The sequence below is a fragment of the Schistocerca piceifrons genome, chromosome 9 (genome assembly GCF_021461385.2).
Source record: "Schistocerca piceifrons isolate TAMUIC-IGC-003096 chromosome 9, iqSchPice1.1, whole genome shotgun sequence".
NCBI lineage: Eukaryota > Metazoa > Arthropoda > Insecta > Orthoptera > Acrididae > Schistocerca > Schistocerca piceifrons.
Genome location: NC_060146.1, coordinates 199,434,928 through 199,461,370, shown reverse-complemented (window position 1 = coordinate 199,461,370; position 26,443 = coordinate 199,434,928). Strand labels below are relative to the sequence as shown.

The following is a 26,443-nucleotide window of genomic DNA, read 5'->3' as shown; positions in this document are numbered from 1 at the left end:
AGTTTGGACGAGAAGAGAACAGAAGCTTTCGAAATGTGGTGCTACCGAAGAATGCTGAAGATTAGATGGGTAGATTATATAGCTAATGAGGAGGTACTGAATAGAATTGGAGAGAAGAAAAATTTGTGGCACAACTTGACTAGAAGAAGGGATCGGTTGGTAGAACATGTTCTGAGGCATCAAGGGATCACCAATTTAGTATTGGAGGGCAGCGTGGAGGGTAAAAATCGTAGAGGGGGACCAAGAGATGAATACACTAAGCAGATCCAAAAGAATGTAGGTTGCAGTAGGTACTGGGAGATGAAGAAGCATGGAGAGCTGCATCAAACCAGTCTCAGGACTGAAGACCACAACAACAACAACAACAACAACAACAACAACAACAACATACCTTCCCTCTAAGAGAAGACAAAGAAAGGGAAAGATAAGGAACACTATTTTATTTTGATGATAAGCTCTCTGGCCTCCATCTAGGTGGCAGTGCAGAAGTACTGCGATGTTTCGATACGTGGGATACTCGTCACTCTGCCAGGAAATGAAGAGTACAGCACTCATCGAAATGATGCAGTACTCGGCACTGTCACCAAGCTGGAGACTCGAGGGCTTATTATCTGTATTCTACACCAGGAAAGTCTACTCTCACATTGTGGTATATCTCTATTTTTCATAAAGATAGCAGCAGTTATTAAAGCAGTACATTTTTGTTAGAAAGTTGAAAGAATGTAAACAATGAGAAGACTAACACTAGTTCCCCGGGGTATACATTGGAAAGCATGTCACACATTTGTGGTTTTGCTGGTGTGGCTGTGACGGGTGTCGATCGTGAGTATTTCACACGGAGTGAAGTATCTACGAAGATGTGACTCAGCTGCCCGCAGAAGTTTGACCGTGAATGTGATCCTCAGAGAAAATAAAAAATTGTGGGGCGTACAGTTTTACTGCTCTTTCGGTGCAAAGAATAAACTGGGTGGTGGGATCAAAAGGAGAATGGTATAAAATACAGAGGTGTGTCAGAAAGTGGATTCTAAATAGTATTTCAGGACCATATAAATTCTGTTGAGACAAAACTTAGTAATAGTGTCTGGATGATTTCCAAAACTTACTGGGAATGTCTGTAGGGCAATTTGACTATCTTCTGTAATGTGTTTTACAACTGATTTTGAAATCAGATATTGATATATAATTTTCGGTGAAATTAATTTTTTTTTTTTTTTACAAAAATTGATTAGATACAAATTTAAAAGAATGTCACACTACCTGTTTGAAATGAGGTGTTTTGAAACTGATTGTTTAGAAAAGTGGTGATTGGGGAGATTTTTGACTGGAATTGTTTATGTACAGAAGCAGAGGCATTTTCCTACTGATGAATAGGGTACTTCTCTGATTTACGGTATTTCTTGACTCCCTATTCCCCCACAAAGTTTGATGACTACAGAATGTGCAGAATACTGATTTTGACCTTTCATGAGCATTACAGCCTTGTAACCCACAGTTGACAACACTACTGACAGAACTGGCAAGCAGAACTGACACATGGCTTTAGGGATAATGGCTACAGCACAATCACTTGCCGAGGTCGGTAGAGTCACCAGTGAAGCGTGTTGGCAGGCCTGATCTCCACTGGTTTATGATGCAACAACAGCTCAAAACAGCTGGGACCTAAAACTGCCACATTAAAGTATGATCTTTTGAACTTTGGCTAGCAGACAAACAATGGTGGTCCTTTGTTCTAAGATACTAGGTCCCGCGGCTGAGTCTACATCGCATTAGACAGCACAATCTTACACAGACCATTCAACTGCCCACAACTGGTGTGGCAGTAGAGCATCCAGGACACTGGCATATCGTTATGTTCGTGTACTTTTCATTTTGCAAACTTGTTTTTACCCTCACTATCTTTCCAAATTGGGCTTTGCAATGTGATGTACAATACAAGTAAGGTAAAATATATTACAGTATTAATATTTATATACCGAAAATAAAGTTATTTTAAACTATTTCTATTAAAACACTCCATTTGGATACAATTTGCTATGACATAGCATTTCTTAGGTATGGTTACATGACATGATCATTCAGTACAGGAGGAGATCTATAATTTTGTGTTGTACTTTTCTATCGAAAACCAATTTATTTGTCAAGATCGCTATGTTAACACAATTACTGGATTACTAGTTTAGACAATTGCCACCCTCAGATCGATAAAACCAGGCAGTGGTCATTATAAAATGCTTACACCACATGAAAACTATACTTTTATATATATATATTGTACAGTCCTCAAGTGACAGAGTGGTGTAAGCACCATATAATGTAACTACCACTGCTCGGTTTTATGGACCTGATGATGGCAATACATACCACCTAAACTAGTAATCCAGTACTAGTGTTAGCATAGCAATCTTGTGCAAATAAATTGTTTTTCAAAAGAAGACTACAACAAATTTATTAGTTAATTTTGCATTTCACATTTTGAGGCAGAATTTACATCTGTATTCATATTTATCACGAATGTGTATTTTTCAGCTTCCTATTAATACAAGAGAGATGGTAAGCGTAAAAATGAAACTTCAGGTGACTGTGCACTATTAGCCTCATGACACTCTTTGGAGGGACTGAAATAAAATAAAATGAAATTAATACAGTCATTACCAATACATAAGAAGCTATCCACAGGCCAAACAAGACTGCTCATCTCTAATGTGGCACCCTGTGTACCCAAGGTGAGGATAGTTTCAGGTAACCAATGAGAGTGAGAAATTACAGTGATTAAAATTCTTCTGGGTATTATGCCGCATCATTACTAGAAACTAACAACAATAATAATAAACTAAAACCGACATTTCAGCCGAATTGCAATGGCCTTCCTCAGGGCACAACTGGATTTGCATGGGTATAGGTGCTTCTATTTATTACAGACTATCGATGTCTGACGTCACTGTTGTAAAACTTTTAATTGGCCCTCTAATAAGATAGGCTAGTCGTGACGTAAGGGAAGATGGAAGGAAAGAGGCTATTCGTGGATGTCCATGTCGTGAACGACTGGTAGCTGTCCGCCAATCAGCGTTTGTCTTCTGGTTGGCAAGTTTTCCTCCTGGTGTGCCTGGAAGTGAACTGACAGTTGCTCTACAGCTGTTTGTGCAGATACATCCTTGTCCCGTGTAGCTTCTGCCCCACGACAGCTCGTGGCCCGTTGGACTGGGATGGCCGGCAGCCAGGACGCGGGGAGTTTGTAGCCATCTTCTCGGTTGATGTTGTCAGGTTGCTTAATAATTTCAACTGCCTCCTGTATTTTGCGTTCTCATCCATGATTCTTTCACCAGTACTCGGACTTCCTGGAACCTGATAGGTTGTCCACAGTCACGATGGTGTTCCGCAATTTATTATGTTGTAATCGTACACAGAGTTCGTGTTCTGCTACACGTAAGCTGACAGGTTTCCCTGTTTCACCTATGTAGGCAGCTCTGCTCTCACACCATAGTTCACAAACACCTGCAGTGTTAAGATTGTTGATTACATCCTTGGTGGAACCTATCATTCCGTGGATCCTGTGACTGCTTCGAAAAATCGGATTGAAACCTCGTCGGCAGAGGACGTTGCCTAGCCATTCACTGATGCCTTTTACATATGGTAAGTGTACTAGTGGAAGCTTCTCTTCTTTGTCTTCTTCTCGTGTTCTGCTCCCTCAACAGAGAAGATGGCTACAAACTGTTGGCGCCCTGGCTGCCGGCCATCCCAGTCCAACGGGCTGCAAGCGGTCATGGGGCAGGAGCTACACGGGACACGGACATATCTACACAAACAGCTGTACAGCAACTGTTAGTCCATTTACGCGCACACCAGGAGGAAAACTTGCCAACCTGAAGACGAACGCTGATTGGCGGACAGCTACCAATCGTTGACGACATGGAAATCCATGAATAGCCTCTTTCCTCTCATGTTCCCTTACATCATGACGAGCCAATCATATTAGAGGGCCAATTAAAAGTTTTACAACAGTGACATCAGAAATCGATAGTCTGTAATAAATAGAAGCACCTATCCCCACGCAAAACCAGTCGTGCCCTGAGGAAGGCCGTTGCAATTTGGCTGAAACGTCGGTTTTAGTTTATTATTGTTGTTAGTTTTCAGCAATGACACGGCATAATACCCAGAAGAATTTTAATCACTATGACACCGGCCGCAGAAGCCTACGTTCTTATATGAGAAATTACAGTTAGCTTTTACCACTAAAACTGAAATTTTACCATGGAAATGGCTATGCACACAAACGTATTATGAAATTTATCTGTGTTGAGCCCAAGTCGTAGAGGTCAGTCTTACACGCGTGAACAATTTGGGACTATGAAACTTGTCGTGAGCCACAGTTAGTCAGATGTTGAGAGAGTGTCTTCCATTTCTGTCACACCTCACGGCGCCCGCTTCCGGGTTACACATTAACAGCATGTGTGAAGTGACCCGCCACGTTCGTGCATCATCTATAACCAAGCAGTAGCAGACAGTGGATGTGGCAAGACTGTAGTGGCAAGTGACAGATGTCAACTATCAAGTAACTTTAATTCATCTATAGTAGTGGTATGTGGGACCCACCGCTTTGTACTGTATGGTGGCCTGTGGAGTGTGTATGTAGATGTAGATGAAAGACATGGGGGAAGGTCAAAGAGAGAAGGGACGGGGGGAAGGGTGTGTGTGGGTGTGTGAGAGAGAGAGGGAGAGAGGGGGGGGAGGGGGGAGAGAGAGAGAGAGAGAGAGAGAGAGAGAGAGAGAGAGCAGCTAACCTGGAAATCTCTAGGTAGAGGTCCCTCAGCACCAGCACCAGTCTTTGAAACAGCCGCATCTGTCACTGCCATCTCGCCATGGGCAATGTTCGGTCGAATATTCAGTGGCACTGCGGCGGCTTCAGACTGCTGCGGTACAGGGTCGTGCCCGGGTGGTGTAGTCTCATCAACGGCTACAACAGACACTGCCGGTGGTGGAGGTTGTTCCATTGTAGCAGGTGGAGGCGGCTGCTCCATCCTTGCGGGCCTCGACGGTGAACTGCTCGGTGGGGCTACAGTTCTGCCTGTCTTTGCACTCGTCTGCTGAGCAGCAGTTGGTTTCGGAGCTGGCACGTTCTCTGCAATTGGTGCCGACGGTTCGCCCGAGTTTTCGTCGTCGATCTCCATGTCCTGAGGCTCGGGCAGAGGACCGAAGGGTACAGAGTCTCCAGTCTCATCGTTTTTGTCATCTGGAAAGACCAACGCAATAAATTTGAAGTGTACACAATTATTTCCATTAAACATATCAACTTTCTCAAATTCATACACAGTATCACTCCCAGGCGCACAATAACTAAAACTGATAAAATATATTAGAATAAATAAGCTGTTTTAAAAATAAACAAACTACTAACACAGCACCTTAGGAACTAGTGTATGGCTGAGCTCTCGCATAATATATACATAAGAAATAAACCAGCTATCGTGAATAAGTCTTATACAGAGACCATGGAGCCCTGGGATTTGCAGTTGGCTTTGTCACTTCCACATTTCTCACATCCAGACAACATTCATTTCTTTCTCAACAAGAAAATTCACAAAACTCCGACAGATCACATAAAAAGTGTGTTCAAAATGTAAATGGAGTTATTACTCTGAATCACATATTTTATCAACTATTGTGTTGGTAAACATGTCTGAAAAGTATCTGCATATTGTTAGCCATATTGTATTGTATATTTTGTTGTCACCTGTCAAAAATGTTACATGTGTTTAGCAGTATTGGTGATTATTTATTTTCTATAAAAATAAATCACTGAAGTGTATTAAATATTGCTACAAGAACGATCAAAATTTACTATGTAGTGAGACCATTAGTGTATTTGAGGAGTCCACTGTCATCTAGCAGGATTTATGCCGAGCGAATGGGGACAAAAGTCTGCCGCCGTTTGCTGCCACGTGGTGGCCCTGATGCACACTTCTAGTTCAGTGGCAAGGACTAACCGTGAATATCACAAATTATGCACTTGGTTGAACAATTCCATACATATTTGGCTCATACGGCAATTATGTCACACGAGTTATGCACATGCAAAAGCTTCTTAAAACGTGCACAAGTGAGTGTGTGCTCACGACCTTGATGCCAAGTTTCAGGGAGTCTAGAGCAGCAGCACAATGGTAGATTTAAGTGCCATATGCTTCAGATTGCAGCATCTATGTTAGGTTTAACAGCATTCAAAGAAAAATAACCAATAAATCTGCAAGACGTCAAAAGATAGGGTGTTCACGTGCTCTTACACAGCAGCCGCACCTGCCCACTAACACTCTAAGCGCCAAACCCATAAAATGTACAAGCCTAGGATCGCGCGAAAATCACCAGACCCATAAAATTTAAGGGCTGCTATATTTAATTTAACGCAAAGCACTGCAACGTTATTTCTATGGGTTTGGCCAGCGTTATACATTTGGGTCAATCCATACCAAGTGGTCCAGCACTGGTTGCTTGACTGTCTCAGAAAAATTTTATATTTTCTGGGTGAATCCCCCAATGTTTAGTAGTCACAAAAATATTTTTTTTTTTAAATATTGTTTATTATTTTGAAATGGCGGCTATATTTGTTCCAGGCCACATGCATTTTTTCATATTTGCATGCATCTAAATTTTTTACAATTATTCAGTAATGGAATGTCCTAAGCTTTTCAGATGAAATGCATTTTGTTCAACACACACTGGGCTGCAAATTAACGCCATTATCACTTAGCTGAATGTATTCTTTAATATATTTTTAATAGTCAAAGCTATCAGCCACAAATTAAAGACACTCAATTTTTGAACAGTAGTTTTCCAAAGAAAGATTAATTTATCAGCTTTAACATTTTTTCTGATATTACACTGTATAGCATAGTTACTTATTATAGAGTATCAATGGTGAACAGCTTACACTTATAATATACACTATTTTAAGAAATAGATTTTTTTAAAAATTTTCCATGTTGTGGCCTGCAATATCTTTGTTGGGGGACCAGATAAAAATCTGAAAATTTCACAGTTAATAGACTTTTGTGATATCACACTTCAGTATAAATTTCAACTTTGAGATTCAATTGGAAGTTATGGAAGAAAGATTACAAACACGAGTCAAAAATATGTTTTTTAACATCTGCGATATCTGGCACGCTAATCAAATAAAAGTATACCAATTGCATAATGTAACACACCACATGACACTAGCTAATGATTATTTGTCGAAACAATGCTGTGGTAATTGTTTCAGCAGGCTAACAATTGTATCTGCAAGCCTATACAAGTATGATTGTTGTCTTCCCCCTTACACCAACAACTGTCTACTCACACTTACTTAGCTAGAAGTTCTTGAAGTGTGCAGTTGAAAAATGGTGTCTCAGTGTTCTGTTAGTGTTATTATTAATGAAGCATGTCATAAAAGTGTGTATGGAGTGTATCCTAAAGACATTACTTTAATCGAAGATTACAGTGAAGAAGAAAAAGTGTTGTTTTACTTACGAGTCAGTCCAGAGGTCAAATCAACATGCAAGTACCATGAAATGAAATACTTACAAAAATTTCATCACCTTTTTGGTCAGTCTTGCATGGACCCTTCTGAGAAACATAAGATACCTATAACACAAAGGTCTGCAAGAAATAACATTTGATCATTATTCTTTAAAAAAAACCTTTTATCAACCTCATACCAGGAAAATCATTGTGTCCAACATGTTATTCTTAGATATTTGTAATTCACAAGAGAAAGTATAGTGAAACCTCAGATACAGAATTTTGTGACTTATCAGCAACCATTAAAAAAGCAGATACAGCTTGTGAAATCCTGGGTATATCACCTGCTAGTAAAATTAGAAAACTAAGTCAAGATAAAAGACCAAGTGCCTTGAATACAAAAATTGAGAAAGTGGCAGCTACAGTCAAAAAGAATTTGGAGGTTTCATTTCAAAATACAATTTGTACTAAAACAGATGGAAGTTCTAAAACTTTACCAACTGAATATGATGATTTTAAAGAAAAACTAAAAACTAAATGCAGCACTTCAAACAAAGAGGATAAAATTAAGATTATCAGTTTACTGCCGAATTCTTAGAGTCAAGCAAAAGTTAGTGATTAATTTAATGTGTCAGAATGTCTTGTTAAGTTAACAAGGCAATTAGTAAAAGAACAAGGAATTTTACCAGCATTACAAAAGAAAAGTGCATCTAATTTGGTAGATTAAAACACATTCAATAAAGTTATTAAGTATTATGACAATGACAATAACAGCCATTTGATGTCTGGCAAAAAAGACTGTTTCTGCGAAAGACAAAGGTTCTAAGATTCAAAGACAAAAAAGGTTAATATTGTGTAATTTAAATGAACTATTCACTGGATTTAAAAAAGAAAATCCTGACATTAAAATTGGAAGATGAATGTTTTGCGAGTTGAGACCAAGATGGTGTATTGTTGCAGGGGCATCTGGCACCCATAATGTTTGTGTTTGTTTGTATCATCAGAACGTAAAGTTGATGATAGATGGGGCCAATCTTAGAGTTGACTATAAAGACCTTTTGGAAGTTATGGTATGCAATATTGACAGTTACAATTGTATGATCAAGGGAAAATGTGAAGATTGTAATCTGAAGATGATGATTTGATGCCTGACAATATAAAATACAAACAATGGGTGACAAAAGACAGAACTGAAAAGGTGACAGTCATAAAAGCAGGAGAAGAGTTTTTTGAAGTGTTGGTGTCTAATATTGAAAATCTGAAAAGGCATCATTTTATTGCAAAAGCACAAAGTAAATTTTTGAAAGACAAAAAGCAAACCATGGCAGTTGATGGCTGCATAGTTCTTTGACTTTTTGTAAATTATTCCTTTGTTGTTGAAGATGAAGTACAAGGGCACCACTGGGTAAACAAACAGGCCACAGTTCATCCATTTGTGTTCTATTATAAAGATGAAGATAAACTAATGAGTCACAGCTTTTATGTCATAAGTGACTACCTTAAACACAACACTACAGCAGTGCACACTTTTCATCTAAAATTAACAAACTACATTAAACAGCACCACCCTTCCATAAAAAAAAACTGATTTAGTTTTGGAGAGCAGCAAGTAAATATATTAAAAAAAATCTCCTATCATACAGAAGATTTTGGGGTTGATGTAGAATGGCACTTTTTCACTTCATGCCATGGGAAGAATGCTTGTGATAGTGTCGGGGGTACAACAAAGTGAGCTGTCCCAAAAGCAAGTCTGCAGTGAACCGATGACAATCATAACATAACACCTCAAGAAATGTTTGAATTCTGTAAAAAAACATAGCAAAGGAATCACCTATTTTTTTTATACAATGTGAGGAAATACAAAAAGTCTATAACAGTGTCTTGAAGGAAAGGTATAACACTTGTAAGAAGATTAAAGGCACTCGATCTTTTCGTTGTTTTGTACCCCATTCACACAACTTACTAAGTGTAAGATCACATCAACTTTGCCTGATAGTGTGGAAAACTTGTACAACTGGTTCTTCAAAATAAAGACATAGTGGCTCGTGTTTAAGATGAACACTGGGTGGATTGGCGAAGTTTATAATATTGATTGTCAAAGCCAAGATGTACATATTGTATTTTATCAACCTCCAGGACCAAGCACATCTTTTTTTAAAAACTGAGAAGGATCGAGTTTGGATGCTACTTAAACATGTACTAAGGAAGCTGTCTCCCATGGAATTTACAACTGTGACTGGGCGAACTTATAATCTAACACCCAAACTGAGTGAACAAATTTCTCAAATGTTCAATGAGCAATGTACTAAAAACAAATTACAAGAGAACAATATAATGTAATTAGTAGGCTTATTTTCAATTTAAAAAGTAAGTAATCATAGATATGATTAAATAATATACTGTAACTGATATATTTTATTCCATAAGCCTAGATATCGCAGATCTTAAAACATGTATTTTTAACTCGTGTTTGTAATTTTTTTTCCATCACTTCCAACTGAATCTCAAAGATGACATTTATACTGTAGTTTGACACCATAAAGGTCTACTAACTGTGAAATTTTCAGATTTTTATCTGGTCCCCCAACAAAGATATTGCAGGCCACAAAAATGGAAAAATTAAAAAAAAATCCATTTTTTAAAATAGTGTATTTTTTAAGTGTAAGCTGCTCACCACTGATACTCTACAAAAAGTAACTATACTAGACAGTGTAATAGCAGAAAAAATATTAAAGCTGATAAATTAATCTTTCTTTGGAAAACTACTGTTCAAAAATTGAGTTTTTTTAATTTGTGGCTGATAACTTTGAACTATTAAAAGTATATTAAAGAATACATTCAAGCTAAGTGATAATTATGTTAATTTGCAGCCCAGTGTGTGTTGAACGAAAAGCATTTTATCTGAAAGGCTTAGGACAATCCACTACTGAATAACTGTAAAAAATGTAGATGCATGCAAATATGAAAAAACGCATGTGGCCTGGAACAAATGTGGTCGCCATTTCAAAATAATAAAGAATAATTTATTTAAAAAAAAAAATCTTTTTGTGACTACTGGATATTGGGGAATTCACTCAGCAAATATAAAATTTTTCTGAGATTGTCAAGCAACCAATTTTTTTTTTTTTCTTGGAGAACTTGGTATGTATTGATCCATTTCACAGATGTTTAGTAACAAAATGCGTCCATGGATGGTACATCAGTGTTGTTTACAGTGCCATAATTCATGTTAATACTTATCTTTGTGTTCTCAGTCTTCCTTATGTCGTTGGGCTGTTTCATGTTTGTAATTATGTCTCGGCGGAGTTTATGAGACGCAGAAATTACGGATTTGATTAATGACAGCAGTACTCTGGATAATGTAGAGAGTGATTCTGACGATTCTGAATACAATGGCGTGTTTGAAGGTGCGTATTCCCAAATTTTCAATGGCATATCATTGCTCGTAATTGTGCAGTACACGCATTTCTGCTGAACACGTCTTCTGTAAGAGATATATATGTAGCTACATATAATGTGAATTCCTTTTAGAGAGCAAGATCGGCGACAGCTTGTCTTCAGATGCAGACAAGAATGATGTTGAAGGTGTTACTTCAAATCCAGCAGCTGTGAATATTCAAAAGATGTTGACTGGACTGAATTTGACACTACTGACCCCTGCCTGTCAACACCACACCCAGGCAGATCCTAGTGAATATTGATGACTCAAGTTCTGTACTAGATTGCAGTAATGTGTTCCTTACTGACAGTGATGTAGAAGAACTCACGATACAGACAAAGAAGAGGCAATAACATGAAGCCTAATTCAGTTTTGAGTTCCTGGAAGCCAGTACACTTTCCCCACATGTGTATTTAAAGAAAGCCAAAAACTGTGGACCACTGGAGCACTAATCCTGTTCTTAGTTGTGTAACTTCTGTCCCCAAGTTACGAGTTGTTTGCGTTTTACTCAGATACCATCGTGCTTGCATCTTGTTGACAATTCTAAACAGAAAAAACCAGGTGAAGATTGATTTCACCCACTTTACAAAGTTTTACCTTATCATATGTATTTTAAGGAGTGATGTATCCAGGCATATCATCCCTCAGAAAAACTGACTATTGATGAAGGAATATGCCCATTTTGAGGTCGTGTGAGCTTCCGTGTTTACATGCAAAATAAGCCTCATAAGTATGGGCTGAAGGTTTATGCTGTTGCTGAAGCCAGTAGTGGCTATGTTGTAAACTATGAAGTTTATGCTGGTAAGCATATTGTTGACAATTCTTCGTCCGCTGTTGTATTGTGATTGTTGTCCAACAGCAGCTTGCTGAATAAAGGTCATACTGTGTATGTAGACCGAATTTACTCCAGTCCAGAGCTTTTTCAACGACTGGCTGACAAAGGTACTGGAGCTGTTCGTACTGTGAACAAATGCAGGAGAGGATTACCACAAGATTTAGTATGTAATAAGCTGAGAAAGGGCAAAATGTCTTTTCGGCATAAAGATAATGTATTAGCAATGAAGTGGAAGGATAAGAGGGGTGTGTATACAAAGTCTACAAGGCATCAGGCCACATTTGGTATGCATACTAAGAAAAATGGGTCTGTAGTAATGAAACTACTTCAGGTACTGGATTACAATCTGAATAAAATTGGAGTGGATATTGGAGACCAGTGCCTGCAGTACAATCCATTCCAGCACAGGACTGTGAAATGGTGGCGAAAATTATACTTCCATCTGCTGCTGATGGGAGTATAAAATGCTTTTTGGCTATAAACTGCAGTGCACAACAAGAAACTCACACTAACAGACTTCATAACAGTGCTTGCACCTCAGCTTGTTGAAGTCACACAAAGGAATGAAGAAACAGTAGGTCGGCTAACAATGAGATATTTTTCGCAGCACATACCTCCAACTACAAGGAAATATGCTGCTAGCGTGTGTCACGTGTGCAGTTACAGGAGCAAGAAAGAGAATGGCAAAGCTTCTCACAAAGAGACACAGTATGAATGTGAACAGTGTGATGTTTCACTATGCGAGGAACGTTGCTTCAAAATTTTCCACACTAAAAAACAATATGATTGTGTGTGTAATTTGTATGCAATTATTGTAGACTGGCAGAAAGATGTTATGTAGTGCCATAATATTAGTTAAAAATAAATAACAATTACATTCTTTTATCCGTATGACTTTTCTAAATTCTTAAAATCACCTATGTGATTTCTATAATTGTACCTCAAATCTGTGCATTCAATAGTAGTGTCTTTTGCACAGAATTAAAGTAGAAAAGTGCAGCTTTAAAATGGTACCAAATCTGCCACAATCCAAAGTGTAGATTTGATGCAGTGATTTTTTGAATATTGGCAAAAATCGCCTGGTTTCTAGGGACGGGTACATACGATAGGCCTGGTACAGAGTGTGTTAAGCTGTTACTGCTACAGAGCGAGGTAGCGCAGTGATAGCACACTGTACTCGCATTCGGGAGTATCGAGGTTCAAACCCATGTCCGGCCGTCCTGATTTAGGTTTCCCATGATTTCCCTAAATTGTTTCAGGCAAACGACGGGGTGGTTCTTTTGAAAGTGCACAGCCGATTTCCTTCCCATCGTTCTCTAATCTGAACTTGTGCACCGTCTCTAATGACACAGTTGTCGACAGGACGTTAAAAACTAATCTCCTCCTCCACTAACACAATACTCCCTGTCCCCCCTTTTATACTGGTGTCTCTATCTCACATGACATCTAGTGGTGAATTCTGCATTTCGTAGATGTGCCCAGATACTTATTTTTCTGATAGTGTTCATTAATATCTGTCAAACATACACTTATGGAATGCTCCTTTGCTAGTACTGGAAATGAATTTACTGGTTATGGATCGTTTTTATACAATCAGTGCAGTGTTGCACAAGATTGCAGGTAAGGTCACACATTGGTAACAATGAAGTTTGTATGCTTCTCTTAAAAGCAAGAAGCCTTCACCATATACACAATAGTCGTTCCATTAGCTCTGTACAGGAGTATTAATGGGGACTTGGCATGTGATCATCATACTCTTGTGGTATACAGAGTCCAGAATTCTTAAACACAGTGATCTCACAGATCCGGGAATCGTGGAATTATAATTCGAAAACCTTCACTATCAGTGTGTCTGGCATTATGTGATGGAACCCAGTTTGATTCCCGTAATGTCAGGGTTTTTTCCTCAGTGGGAGGACTGGAACAAGGTGCAATCATCCTCACGACACCACCTGAGAAATTACGCAAGTGACATATACTGGCTGCGGGGTTTGGAGAGCAGTGTGATGACCACATCCGGATGGTGCCATTAGCAGAGGACGATGTGGCGGGCAGGCCGTACTGGGCAGCTCGACAGGACCAGCAGATGGAGCTTTACATTTTATAATTTAAAAACTTTCACAAGCCAATTTTCAGCTATTACACCACCACCAGGTACAAAGGAAATATGTTGTGCAGTGAAATTTTGTTGGATCACTATTGCATCTAGAGAGTTGTTCCATTTCCAGATATGAAAAATGTTTATGTTACATTCAGCAATAAAACAAGAGGAATTACTTCAGAGTAAATGTGATATAAGATTATTTAACTAACGAACAGTATGTGACAAGGTAACTAATGAACTATATACAAATTACAACTGTTCACAGAAAAAAATAAATTGAACAATAAACTTTGGTGACATGTTCCAAGGATGTGGTGAAGAAAATCTATCTCCAATAGGTCTTAATTAGATAAGATACACTACAGAGATTAAGCAGGTGTGTGAAGCAGCTGTGATTACACAAAGTAAAATTTTTTAACACAACAAGAGAAATTAGCTGAGTAAGAGGGGCCATGGATGGGACTATGAGTAAGTTGGAAGTGGGAAGTCAGGGAGCTGTGTCTGGTCATTCAGTAATAAGCTTGGATGGATGGAAATATGTTTCTTAATTTCCATTACTTCAAGAAAGCTCATTTTCCTTCCTTTACAGATGTGACGTAATCCTTCATGTTGCACCTTGTAACTACGACTTCCTTTAAGCAGGTTATCTGCAAAAAGGGTCTCCTTTTCTAAGTTTCTAAATTCTGTGATATTCCTTTAATTGGTGTATATTATCCTGCCACACTTATCTATATAGAATCTGCCACAATTACAAGTAATTACATATATTCCACTTTCCAAAGCTGGAGAGCTGTCTTTACCATCAGGCAAAAAGTGTCCAACAGTGTTTTGGACATAAAATCATGTTTTCAAGTTCCTGGATTTACACTTTCTGGCTCATCCAGTCAGGTGATGGGTAGAGAACACAGTAAAGAAAGAATATACCTGTTGTTTCTGCTTTATGTGCATCATGGAATCTACCAAGGTAGGAGGGCAGCCACTGTTTGATGCTATTTGAACACCTTCAATTCCATTTGGAATTTGCTTGTTCTCACGGAGGTGTACATTAGGCAATGTAGCATTGAATAAAAGGCGGCCCATTTATGGGTTGCTGTGTACTGAGAATTGAAAGGTTTCCTATAAATCTCGAAACTTTGAATATGATCACTGATGTCTATGGTTAGAGCTAAATGAGTTATGCAGATATACTCAAACTCCATTACGAATTTTATACTTTTGGGTCAATCCATATGGAGTGGTCCAGTGATTGTTGCTCGACCATTTTTAAATATTTTAATTTTTTATATATGATTGCCCTATATTTGAGAAGTTCAAAACAGTTTTTTAAAAATAATTTATCATGCACCTTTACTGGATGGTGGTCATTTTTATTAGTAGGCGTGCGACGATTTTTCAGTCTGGAGACATTAGTGACAATTTGAATATCCCTGTGCTGGATTAAGTTACAACATTGCAATTGACATGATTGTTTTTAGAAAAGTGTCCTCTAAAACATTGTCTATTACACAAAATACCCTAAATTCAAAAATAACCAGTCAAAATGACCTCCAAAGTTTGGTATCCAAATTTTCAAAAATCCACTTTTTAGGACCAAAAATAACAAACAAGGAGAGATTTATGAGTGTCTATTTTTCCCTATAGCTAGATATCATACACTACCAGCCTCATATAGAGCAAGAACACTTACAAATGTTTCCTTAATTTTTTATGGATTTTTGAAATTTGAAAATTTTTCATTTTTGTTAAGTTTGGGGTTAGTTATCTCAGGTGGGACTGAATATACAAATATGATTTTTGCACTTGCACAGTTTGTACACCTATATGATAGCAATGTGCTGTAAAAATTGCAACATTGATATCTGACTGTGAACAAAGATATGAATTTTGAAAACGAGGAAATAATTCACATTCTCTACAACTGGTCTTATGACTGTTGCCTATTTAAATGGTTTATTGTTTCAATGTAATAAAATTTAATTGTGACATATATTTAGTTAACACTATCACCCAATATTCATTTAGTTTATTTATTTATAATAATGCAATATTAAACAATAGGAGCTTACGCTTTTGTTCTATGGTAATAAAAATGCCCATTTACATTTAGATTTGTTGTCAATAAAGAAGTACATTATTCCCGGGTGTGACACTGTAGAAGTACATTATTGCTGGGTGTGGCATTGTTGTAGTCAGTCTATTACGAAACCTCTGTTAGAGTGGATGTACATACTCATCTAGAGTGTAGAAAGTGTTATGTGCTTTGTTCTGTGTGTAATTTGTAATTAATTTTGAGACATTAACTGGAATGCAATAACATGGATAAACAGTGCTCTGTTGGACAAATAGCAAGTGAAGTGTGTCACAAAACAGTTTTTGGTTCAGTTTCAAAAAACTTGAAAAATGTCAATGACTTTGATGAAGTTAGGCAAACTTTATTTAAACTTTGAGTAAGTTCTTCTGTGTAACATCAGTGTGTGAGTATCATGAGAGGAAATATATTCTGAAGTACAACCACATTTTTGGAAGAAACTGCTATGATCCACTTGACATAAGAAGCCTATTACTAATGGTTTGAGGGAAATAAAACTTGAACATTTGTCCTTGTTATGTGAGAGTGAAACACATGAAACAGATTCCCAAGTGAAACATAATGTGATTCCTGGAAATTCCCCGTGCCCAAATTGTTACTCTAAAATATTTGTTGTGAATCCAGAACCAGAATCATGTAACCTTGTTAATGACATTTGTATTCCTAAAGAGGAAGCTGTTAACATATTGGATTTTGCTTGTTCTGAGTTAGACGTATCTCCTGCTTCGAAAATAATAAAATTAAGTAGCAGAGAAAGAAAAGCAGCTATTGAAAATAAGGTACAACAAATTGGAAAAGACCTGGAATCATGCTTTAATAATAGGGATACCAACATCATTTCTAAAGAAGAAGAAAACCTACCACCAGCATCATCTGACACTGAATATTTGAGCTTAATAGAGAAATGAAAAATTAAATGTTCAGTGACATCTAAAGTGGAAAAAGTTGTGAAGTTTGCTCCCTGACTCATGGTCAAGAGAAAAAAATAGTTCATGAATTCAACGTTTCTCATCGTTTGGTTAAAGTAACCCGAAAATTAGTGAAAGAGCAAGACATTCTTCCTGTTTTAGGAAAGAAGAAAGGAGTAGGTATAAGTGAAGAAACAATTAAAAAGCTCCAGCAGTTTTTTGAAGATGATGAAAACAGCAGAACGTGCCCAGGTTGCAAAGATAGCAAAAGAGTTGTTATTAATGGAGTTAAAGTAACAATGCAGAAATGACTAGTGCTGTCAAATTTAAATGACCTTTATGTAGCTTTCAAAAATTCTCATCCTGAATGCAAAATTGAAGTCAAAATTTTGTGCCCTCCACCCTAAGTGGTGTATTTTGGCTGGATCCGCAGGGGCACACTCTGTATGTGTTTGTTTATACCATCAAAATGTCAAACTGATGATTGTGGGTGGAAAACTCAGTGATCTTAACTATAAAGAGTTACTCGATTTAATGGTCTGTGACACTTACAGTTATGACTGTATGATGAGTTTGTGTAACAAATGCCCTGGTAAGGAAACCTTTATTGAATTGTTTCACGAATATGATGAGGACGTGCCAGACAGTATTACCTTCAAACAGTGGGTCACAACTGACAGGGCAGAAATGATAACAGTGGTTGCATCTCAGGAAGATTACTTGGAATCTTTAATTGATAACTTACAAAAACTCAGAAGTCACCACTATGTTTTTAAAATCCTAAGTAAGTTTTTTGACAAAAAAGCACAACTTCATGAAACTGAATGCATAGTGATAGCTGATTTTGCAGAAAGTTTTACATTTGTGATTCAGGAAGCAATACAAAGGTACCACTGGGTCAGTGATTAGGCAACAGTGCATCCATTTATTCTCCACTTTAAAAATGAGAAAGATGAAGTTTGTAGTTCTTCAATTTGCATTCTAAGTGACTACTTAGAGAACAACAATTTGGCTGTACCTGTGTTTCAAAAGTATGTAATAAATTACATAAAAGAAAATTTTCCCAATGTTGAGAAAAAGAAGTGGTTCTGCACATGAAAACAACACTTCAAACCAGATTTGAAAACTTTATAGCAATAAAAGGAACAAGGCATTTCCTTGGCATTGCAGAAAACTTAGTTCGATGCTATGTAACATCAGAAACCGAAATTTATGAGGATCATTCTGTCAGTAAAATTACATCTCTGTCTTTAACGTTGAATGACATAGTGGCATGTGTGTATGATGGACAGTGGTGGCCTGCAGAGGTTGAAAGAATAAGTTTGGAAAACAATGTTGTTTTTGTGCATTTTTACCACTCTGCTTGTCCAAGAACATCATTCAAGAAATCTACCAGTGACAAAGTCTGGATACCAATGAAAAATGTTTTAAGGAAACTTTCAATGCTTGAACTTACCACAGCAACTGGGATGTCTTATTCTATATCATAGAAGCTGTCTGAAGACATAAGTGTTCTTAATATTCACTACCAGGTTTATGAACAGTCGCATCTCGAAGGATGTTAATTGAAAATATTTATTTTAAGTCTGTCAAAATGATATAAACGTTAATTTCAGTGATGTTTCCACTTTTTGTATATAATTCAGTACATTACTTCAATAATAATTGATTATATCCCGCCAATATCACACGTGAATAGGCAACAGCCATAAGATCAGTTGTAGAGTAATGTGAATTATTTCCTCATTTTCAAAAATTCATATCTTTGTTCACAGTCAGATATCAATGCTGAAATTTTTACAGTACGTTGCTATCATATAGGTGTACAAACTGTGCTAAAATCATATTTTTATATTCAGTCCCAATTAAGGAAACATCTGTAAGTGTTCTTGCTCTATAGGAGGCTAGTATAATATCTAACTATAGGAGAAAAAACACTCTGATAAATCACTCCTTGTCTTTATTTTTGGGCCTAAAAAGGGGATTTTTGAAAATTTGGATACTAATCATGTGAAATGGAATGTTTTAACTTAACCCAGTGCAGAGGTATTCATATTTTTGCTAATGTCTCTAAACTGAAACATCATCGCGTGCTTACAAACGAAAATGGCCACCATTCAGTAAAGGTGGGAGAAAAAAAAAACTGTTTTGGAATTCTCAATTATTTGCAGGTGAAAATACACTATACATCTTTTCAGTGTTATGTTAAAATAGGCTTTCACTCATAGCTGTAAAACCTGATGCGTGACACATACACTGCATCTTTTCGTATTATGAAGGTATAAATACAAATTCCACCAAACACACCATGGTAACTTCTGAAGTCCTTTTTCACTGTGTGTTACCCTTCAATATATATCTAACACAAATGTGCCAGTAAAATTTTAAATAATTGCACAAATGGTTGGTCTTCTGGGCCTGAAAATTTTGCTAAAAGGCTGATCCTCAAGGTGTTAAGTTTTGAACGAGAGTCAAATTTACACGTTTGAAATGTTAACAGTTGTAATGTCACACTACTCGAAAGCAATTTGTTGTTACAAAGTATTGCATAGTCTTTGTCCTAAAGCCTCTGACACATTTTGCTGTAGGCACTGTGTTTTGTTGTCGCAACTAAAATTTTATTTTGGTGTTATTCCCTCGTTTACCTTGAATAATGATAAAAGGTGAAGAAATGAATTAAAATTTGTGCCATGGCCAGGACTTGAAACTGGGCAGATGTGCTAACCATTACACCACCACAACAGTACAGCTAATTTAGCTGCACTGACTATTCTAGCCCAATGCCCTCTCTAACACAAATCTCAATTCACGTCTTCAGCCCATTTTTCCCTTCTTAAATCATCACTATTACCAAGGTTCTCCAGTATTGGAATAGACCTCAGCATTGGATGTAATGGGGAAATCCTGCCTGTACCTCAGAAGGTGTAGGTGATTTGTTGATCTGATGGAATTACAATTTTCTTAAGCCATACGAGTCACAGCTTTATCTTCAACAATGACATAAGCTGAAGAAATGAATTAAAACTTGTGCCAATGCTGGGACTTGATTCTGGGTCTCTTGCTTTACTAGGCAGATGTGCTAACCGTTACACCACTGTAGTGGTACGGCTAACACAGCTGCCCAACACTACCACAGTCCATTGCCCTCCCTAACACAAACCTCAATTCACACCTTCAACCCATTTCCCCTTCTTAAATCATCACTATTGCTGAGGTTCTCTGCACTATTGACAATTTAAAAAGGGAAAAATGACGTGAAATGAAGTTTATTTTAGGGAATGCATTGGACTAGGGTAGTTGTACAGCTGTTAGCCGTACTGCTACAGTGTCACAAAGGTTAGCACATCAGCCTGGTAAAGCAAGAAACCCAGTATCAAGTCCCAGCATTGGCACAACTTTTAATTCATTTCTTCAGCTTCTATCATTGTCGAAGATAAAGCTCTGACTCGTATGGCTCGAAAAAATTGTAATTCTATCAGAGTTGTTATTTATGTTTCATTGCTGGAGTATTATTCTTCAGCAAGGGGCTACAGTAAAATTCTTATCAGTCAAAATTACAAAAATTTAACCGAAAACTAAAACAGTGAAAATTCCCAGAATTCTAAAAAAAATTTTGGGTTTACCTCAAATGAAGCAAACAAACTTCTTACCTAGTTTTCCGTCATCATCTCCTCTGTCAGTAGAGGAGCCTTTCCTCTTTGCCGCAATGTTCTTGAGTATGGGCATGCGGCCGATGAAGGGGAGCTTGGACTTGGAGCCGGCCGCCGCCTGCGCCGGCGCGCCACCTGCACTCTGGCCCCCTCCAACTCCCGCACTGCTGGCCGCGCTGCCACTGCCTGTGCCGCCGCCTCCGACGACGCTACTCCCGCTCCGCTTGGCCTTGCTGCGCGATTTTGCTGCCGACTCGGCAGTGGCTCGCTCGAACTTCATCTCGCTGTCGTCCGCGACGTGCGACGGGTCACCGCGCTTGCTCCCGGAAGGAGTCCGTCGGTCCGGCGGGCTGCTCTTCACAGTGGGGCTCGACCTTGCGAGATAAAAATTATTGTACAGTGTGAGCCAGTCCCAAATGACAATACTTATATTGAGCAATTTTGTTGTGGATTGTATAATTTTGAGGCATCTGATTGTTAAGAAATTACAATACGATTACACTCTCTTTATACAGTTTGTTCTCATTACTGTTGCAGTGTTAAAAATATTACAACAACACTGATGTCTTTCCAGCCCGAGTGATGTCTGGTAAACACAAACAAATTTTTATTTCAAAGCATTTATATTGGCTTTATTTTGAAAACAGTCACACAATTTTTTGTTTCACGTGGAGTGTACAAGGTTGCAATAATGCGGCATTGTACTTCTCGGTGGGCAGTGGCGATCACTAAGATGTGTTCTAGCGGGAAAAAAGATGATGGGAACCTGCACTGCCAAGAGCCTCATTGGGTTTCAATACAACAACTGAAGTTGAAAGCTTTGTAACTGAACCTACAATTAATGTAATGAAAATTCTCTTCATCCATTAAGAGCTAATCGATCACAATGTGGTCCGTTCCCAGCAATAACATCTGCATTGTATACAGCTGGAGATGAATTTATGAATCAGCCAAAAAACTATTATGTGATAAGACTTACTAGACAAAAAGTTCAGTGCATTTCATTAAAATAACATTAGCACTTCACATCTCCGAACCTGTAATTACTGGTACGTCAAATAATTAAGAATGTTAAGTATATCGAATGAAAATGTTATTCGAAGATAACGCACAACTTCGAGTATTTCTCTGACTTTATAATTATGAAGTTTGTTCTACAAGTGAAAATAATTAACCCTGAACTCAATTTAGAATTCTCATCTGATGGGAAGAGTATTTCATAGCTGCAAAAGACCTAATATTTTTACGGAAAAAAGGCAAACTTACTGAACAATGGCTCCAGATGTGTGGCATTTCACCACATTTCCTAAAAGTTTGTTGGCGATGAATTAATAAGCCCTGCAATAAGCACCAACACCAATTTAAAGAGAAAAATCGCACTGTGTTCATAATGTTATTGTGGAGAAATCTGTAATGTTAGTTCATTGTTTGTTCCCTAAGGTATATATCATATTCAAGCATCAACTTCTTACCAAGTTCTCATCAGATAATCTGTTTACAAAGAAAGAAAAAGGAGAAAATACTAAGGCAATATATTATTAAACCAAAATAACTTTTACGCACACACTCAGGCATGTTACACAGTACAGTAACTTGTCACAGCACAATAGGCTATTTTCCTATGCTAACACTGTGGTTTGGATTGTTGTTATTCTGATTGACTACAACATTTAAATAGCATTTACAGTCAATATTCTCACAAAAATCTGTTACTTTTATTTAATTAAAGCTTAAAAATAATTAAATATCAGGATGTGGTCAGCTGTTACTGGCTGATGCTCCGGTGATGTCACGGACTAGGAGTAAGACGAAGCAATATGTGTGTTACAGGAGCATTAGCAGAAGTTACGAGGTTACCAGATTTTTATGTACTTTTTCTACAAACAGTTTAGCTGTTCAGTGATGGAAAATGCAATTACAACTTTTAAGTAACAACAGAAAGAAATTCTGTGAACCTTGACAGAGGAAGCCTTGTGAAAGTTGATGCGTTTATGCTCCACTCATTTAGAGCAGCGATATGTGCATTGACGGATGTTCTTTTCTCCGCTCCCTGCAATATCACCACAGCCACGAGCTGTGACCCAAAACAAAATAAAATTATTCTCGGCAAAATTTAGTGCTGATTTCCTTTCTAAAAGACACTCAGCAGAGATACTATATCCAGCAGGCATTCTGTGGCACAACAGACAGCACATCTGACTGCAGATGAAGAGGTCACATTTTATAATGCTCCAAGGGTCATATGTTCTGAAAAAGTTTACATGAAATACAAAAATGGCATTATCAGTAACTGATTGTAACATTTGTTTCGATTGTGAGTGTATTGTATACAGCACCACATCAGTCTTAGCCTGAGAAACGGTCAACAGAGGATAAATGCATTTACTTTGCAACAAACAATTCACTTTTTAGGAAAACATTGCTAGTAGTGAAAATATCACCATACGCCCACAGTACAATGAGGTGTAGGACGATGAGGTTGTACGGAGAGATACAATGAGAGTAGGACACACAAGTGACACAAGAGTAAGGGCTGTGATGACGGTGAGTGGAAACTAACACTAGCGTCTAAGCAGACTTACTTCATCTATACATTATGTAAGATGATGAAACTGCAAAAAGATAAACAATAAGGATCCTAGATGGACAGTATGAAGATAAAAACACTGTTTCTAATAATGGAAAAAGTTTGTGGTCACATTAATAAGAAAACATCTTTTTGAAAATGACATATGTGAACAGCAACTGCAAATATAATTGCACATAAACAGTATGGAAAATAAAGTAATATTCTGTTTCCATTCAGTGTGGTTAAGTTTCGTAATTGTTATTTGGTTCTCATATGAGAGGAGTGTCTAGTTGTTTTTCACAAATAAGTTAAAATGTTCTTTTGGGTTAGATTCAAACCTGCAATCTGCAGACATAATCTTATAAAATTTGACAGTCTATTGCTCTAACAACTGAGCTACCAAATAATTGAGGTGTATCTGGGTAAAACGACAATTTTCATTACAAGTTTAATTTGTTCGAATGATGCTATCCTTCATTGTAACAGTGGGAGAGTATACCTTGGACGTAAGTTGATGTTAACTTCACAGTGCAACACACTTTTAATTACGTTAGTAACTCTTATGTTCACGGAGTTGCAATTTGCTGGTACACTGCAACCTCATTTTACGCATCTTCTCATTGTCATGCGTAAAAACAACTTTTCAGAGTTTTTATAAATGTATTTGTAGAGTACGGTACTACACACCATTTGCAACACATTTTCCAAAACGAGACATCACCGTGAATTAGCATCGAGACAGTAGGAGCAGTGAGCTAGCGAGTGACATCACGGGCATCGAGACTCAAACGGAACGTTTTAGTGGGCTTTCAAATTATATGAAGTTCGTGTCAGTTTCTATAAAAGAATACTGAAATTAAAAAAAAAAAAAAAAAAAGCACGTTAGGAGTACAAACTGACATAATTAGCCATTTACGACAGATTCCAGAAAATAGTCGAATACCCTGTTGGACTGTCTGGGGGATATGCACAAACTAAAAATGTACTCTTATCCAGTCAAATGTATCAGGACATCACTATGTAATGTGAAACTGACCTCTACCTGCCAGTAAAAAAGGCAAGGAGTATTGTGTTATCAGTAGAGAAGTAGTAACAGCCGACTGGGCTGGTCAAGAAAGCTCTGTGACTTTGAACGTAAACTAGTCATCAGATGTCACCACCAGAATAACAAATCCACCAGCGACATTCAAACCCTCCTAATGCTGCCCAACTCGACTATCGGTGATACGATCGTATAGTGGAAATGCGAAGCGACAACCATGGCTAAACCGAGATCGACAGACCTAATGTAATGACTGACAGGGAGTGTCTAGCATTGTGTAGGGCAGTTGTAAACAATTGTATGAAATCAGTGGAAGGACTCACTCACGAGTTCCAAAGTGCTACCAGCAGTCCAGCTAGCAAAATGGCTGTGTGTACGCAGTTAAAAAGAATGGATCACCTCATTATAAGCCTCACATTTCTGCAGTCAGTGTTAAGTGTCACTTGAGGATGTGTTGAATCTATTTCCATTTGACAGTGGATGACTGGAAATGAGTGGAAGTGACGAATTTATCTCTACCCTTTGGCATTCCGATGCAGAGGTTTGGGTGTGACGAATGCCTGGAAGAAAGTTACCTGCCACCATGTGTAGTGCTAACAGTGACACGTAGAAGAGGCGGTGTTACGATATGAGGATGTTACGGTACGGTCCACTTATTGCGCTTAAGAAAACTCTGAATGCAGAAGGATATTATCAAATTTTAAAGCATCTGAACTGCATACAGTAGAGTATCGGTACGGAGATGACGATTATATCGACGTGATAATGCACCCCGTCATACGGCAGCGCCAGTGAGGCATTGGTTTGTGGACAATAACATTCCCGAAATAGACTGACCTGCTCATAGTACTAACCTGAACACAACGGACCCATTTGGGATGATTCAGAATGTCAGTTTCACTCCAGATCCCTGCATCCCACATCACCATCTTTTCTGTTTTCAGTTCTAGAGGAAGAATGGGCTGCCATTCCTCCACAGTCATTCAGGCACTTCACTGAAAGTGTCCCAAGCAAAGCTGCAGTAGTCATAAATGTGAAGGGTGGGCACACCCCAATATTAACATCCACTAATAGCTGGCCGGGTACTTTTGATCAGATAGTGTGCATGTTTACGTTATATAAGCAGAAAATAAAATCACCTAATTATTTTGTGCAATAGTGGAGGAAAAAAGTTATTATCTTTGTAAAAGGAATATGTAACATAGATTACTTATTAGTTGAAACAAGCTGTTCCTAAAACTGAGTTATACAAGTTTTAGTTCAATACCTGAGAAGCTGTGAAAAGGTTTTTTAACTTTTGCAGAAAAAAATAAGCTAATGAGACCTGCATCTACATCAGAGGCAGGAAACAGGGGGTTGGGGAGGGAGCTGTTGCACAGCAAAAAGCTAAGCTGTGTAATTTACAATATTATAATAGCCTTTTGCAGTTTAGAAGGTCATTGACTGCCTTGCTCTACAATACTGCCAATAGGTGTACCACTACATTTGCCTCATCGTGGCAGGATATCGTGCGAGGGCTGATCAATGAGGACTGAGATTTATTTTTCCCCTGCATCTTCTGTGATAGTTTTCTATCTGTACTACAAATATTTGAAAAGAGTGTTTTTTTATGTATAATGTCAATAGGCAGCAGCACTCTTGTATCAGTAGACACCCTTTTCATTTTGAATACCAAACAATGGAGATGACGTGAAAGGAGCAGTATGACATAATAAAATTCTGTGTTTGTTAAAAGTGTACAGCCATTGAAACTTACAAAAAGCTGCAGGAAGCATCTGGTAAAGATGTACTATCTCGTGCAATGGTATTTAGGCAGTTTAAGGACTTCAAAGATGGCTGACCTGTCTGTGATGAACAAAGTGGGCCTGGTGTTCCAGCTTCTGCTGTGACGGAAGTCAACATCAACACAGCTGCTGTGATTGTCCGTGAGGATCGGCGGATAGCATTTGATAACTTCCGTGGAGTGTTGAGAATTCATATGGCAGTGTCATTATGACTATGCATAATCATCTCCGTCTGACCCATACTTGTGCCTGGTGGATGCCATGTCAGCTGACTACCAAACAAAAGTCTATGCGAAGGGAGACAAGCCGTAAGGTGCTGTCTCCCTTTGCTGATGGAGGGGATGCGTTTCTGAAATTGATTATCACTTGTGATGAGTCACAACTGAATCATTATGATCCTGAAGGAAAACAAGCCAGCACAGTATGGAAATTGCCAGGTTCCCCAACACAAAAAAGGTGAAAGTTGCTCCTTTTGCAGGGAAACTGATGGTGATAACATTTCTTGACTGTCATGGAATGATTTACCAGCTAA

The 26,443-nt window shown here is 38.0% G+C and overlaps 1 protein-coding gene across 3 annotated transcripts in view; it reads right to left on the bottom strand.

Annotated features, from left to right (window-relative positions):
* The window catches only part of LOC124717330 (zinc finger matrin-type protein CG9776), a 278,463-nt gene that overhangs the window by 8,552 nt on the left and 243,468 nt on the right, over nucleotides 1-26,443 (bottom strand). For all 3 annotated transcript variants that reach the window (XM_047244160.1, XM_047244161.1, XM_047244162.1), the window contains 2 exons: nucleotides 20,517-20,890; nucleotides 4,779-5,227 (listed from right to left, as the gene is read on the bottom strand). In XM_047244160.1, the coding sequence (XP_047100116.1) occupies nucleotides 4,779-5,227; nucleotides 20,517-20,890 (823 nt within the window). The remainder of the gene's footprint in view (nucleotides 1-4,778; nucleotides 5,228-20,516; nucleotides 20,891-26,443) is intronic.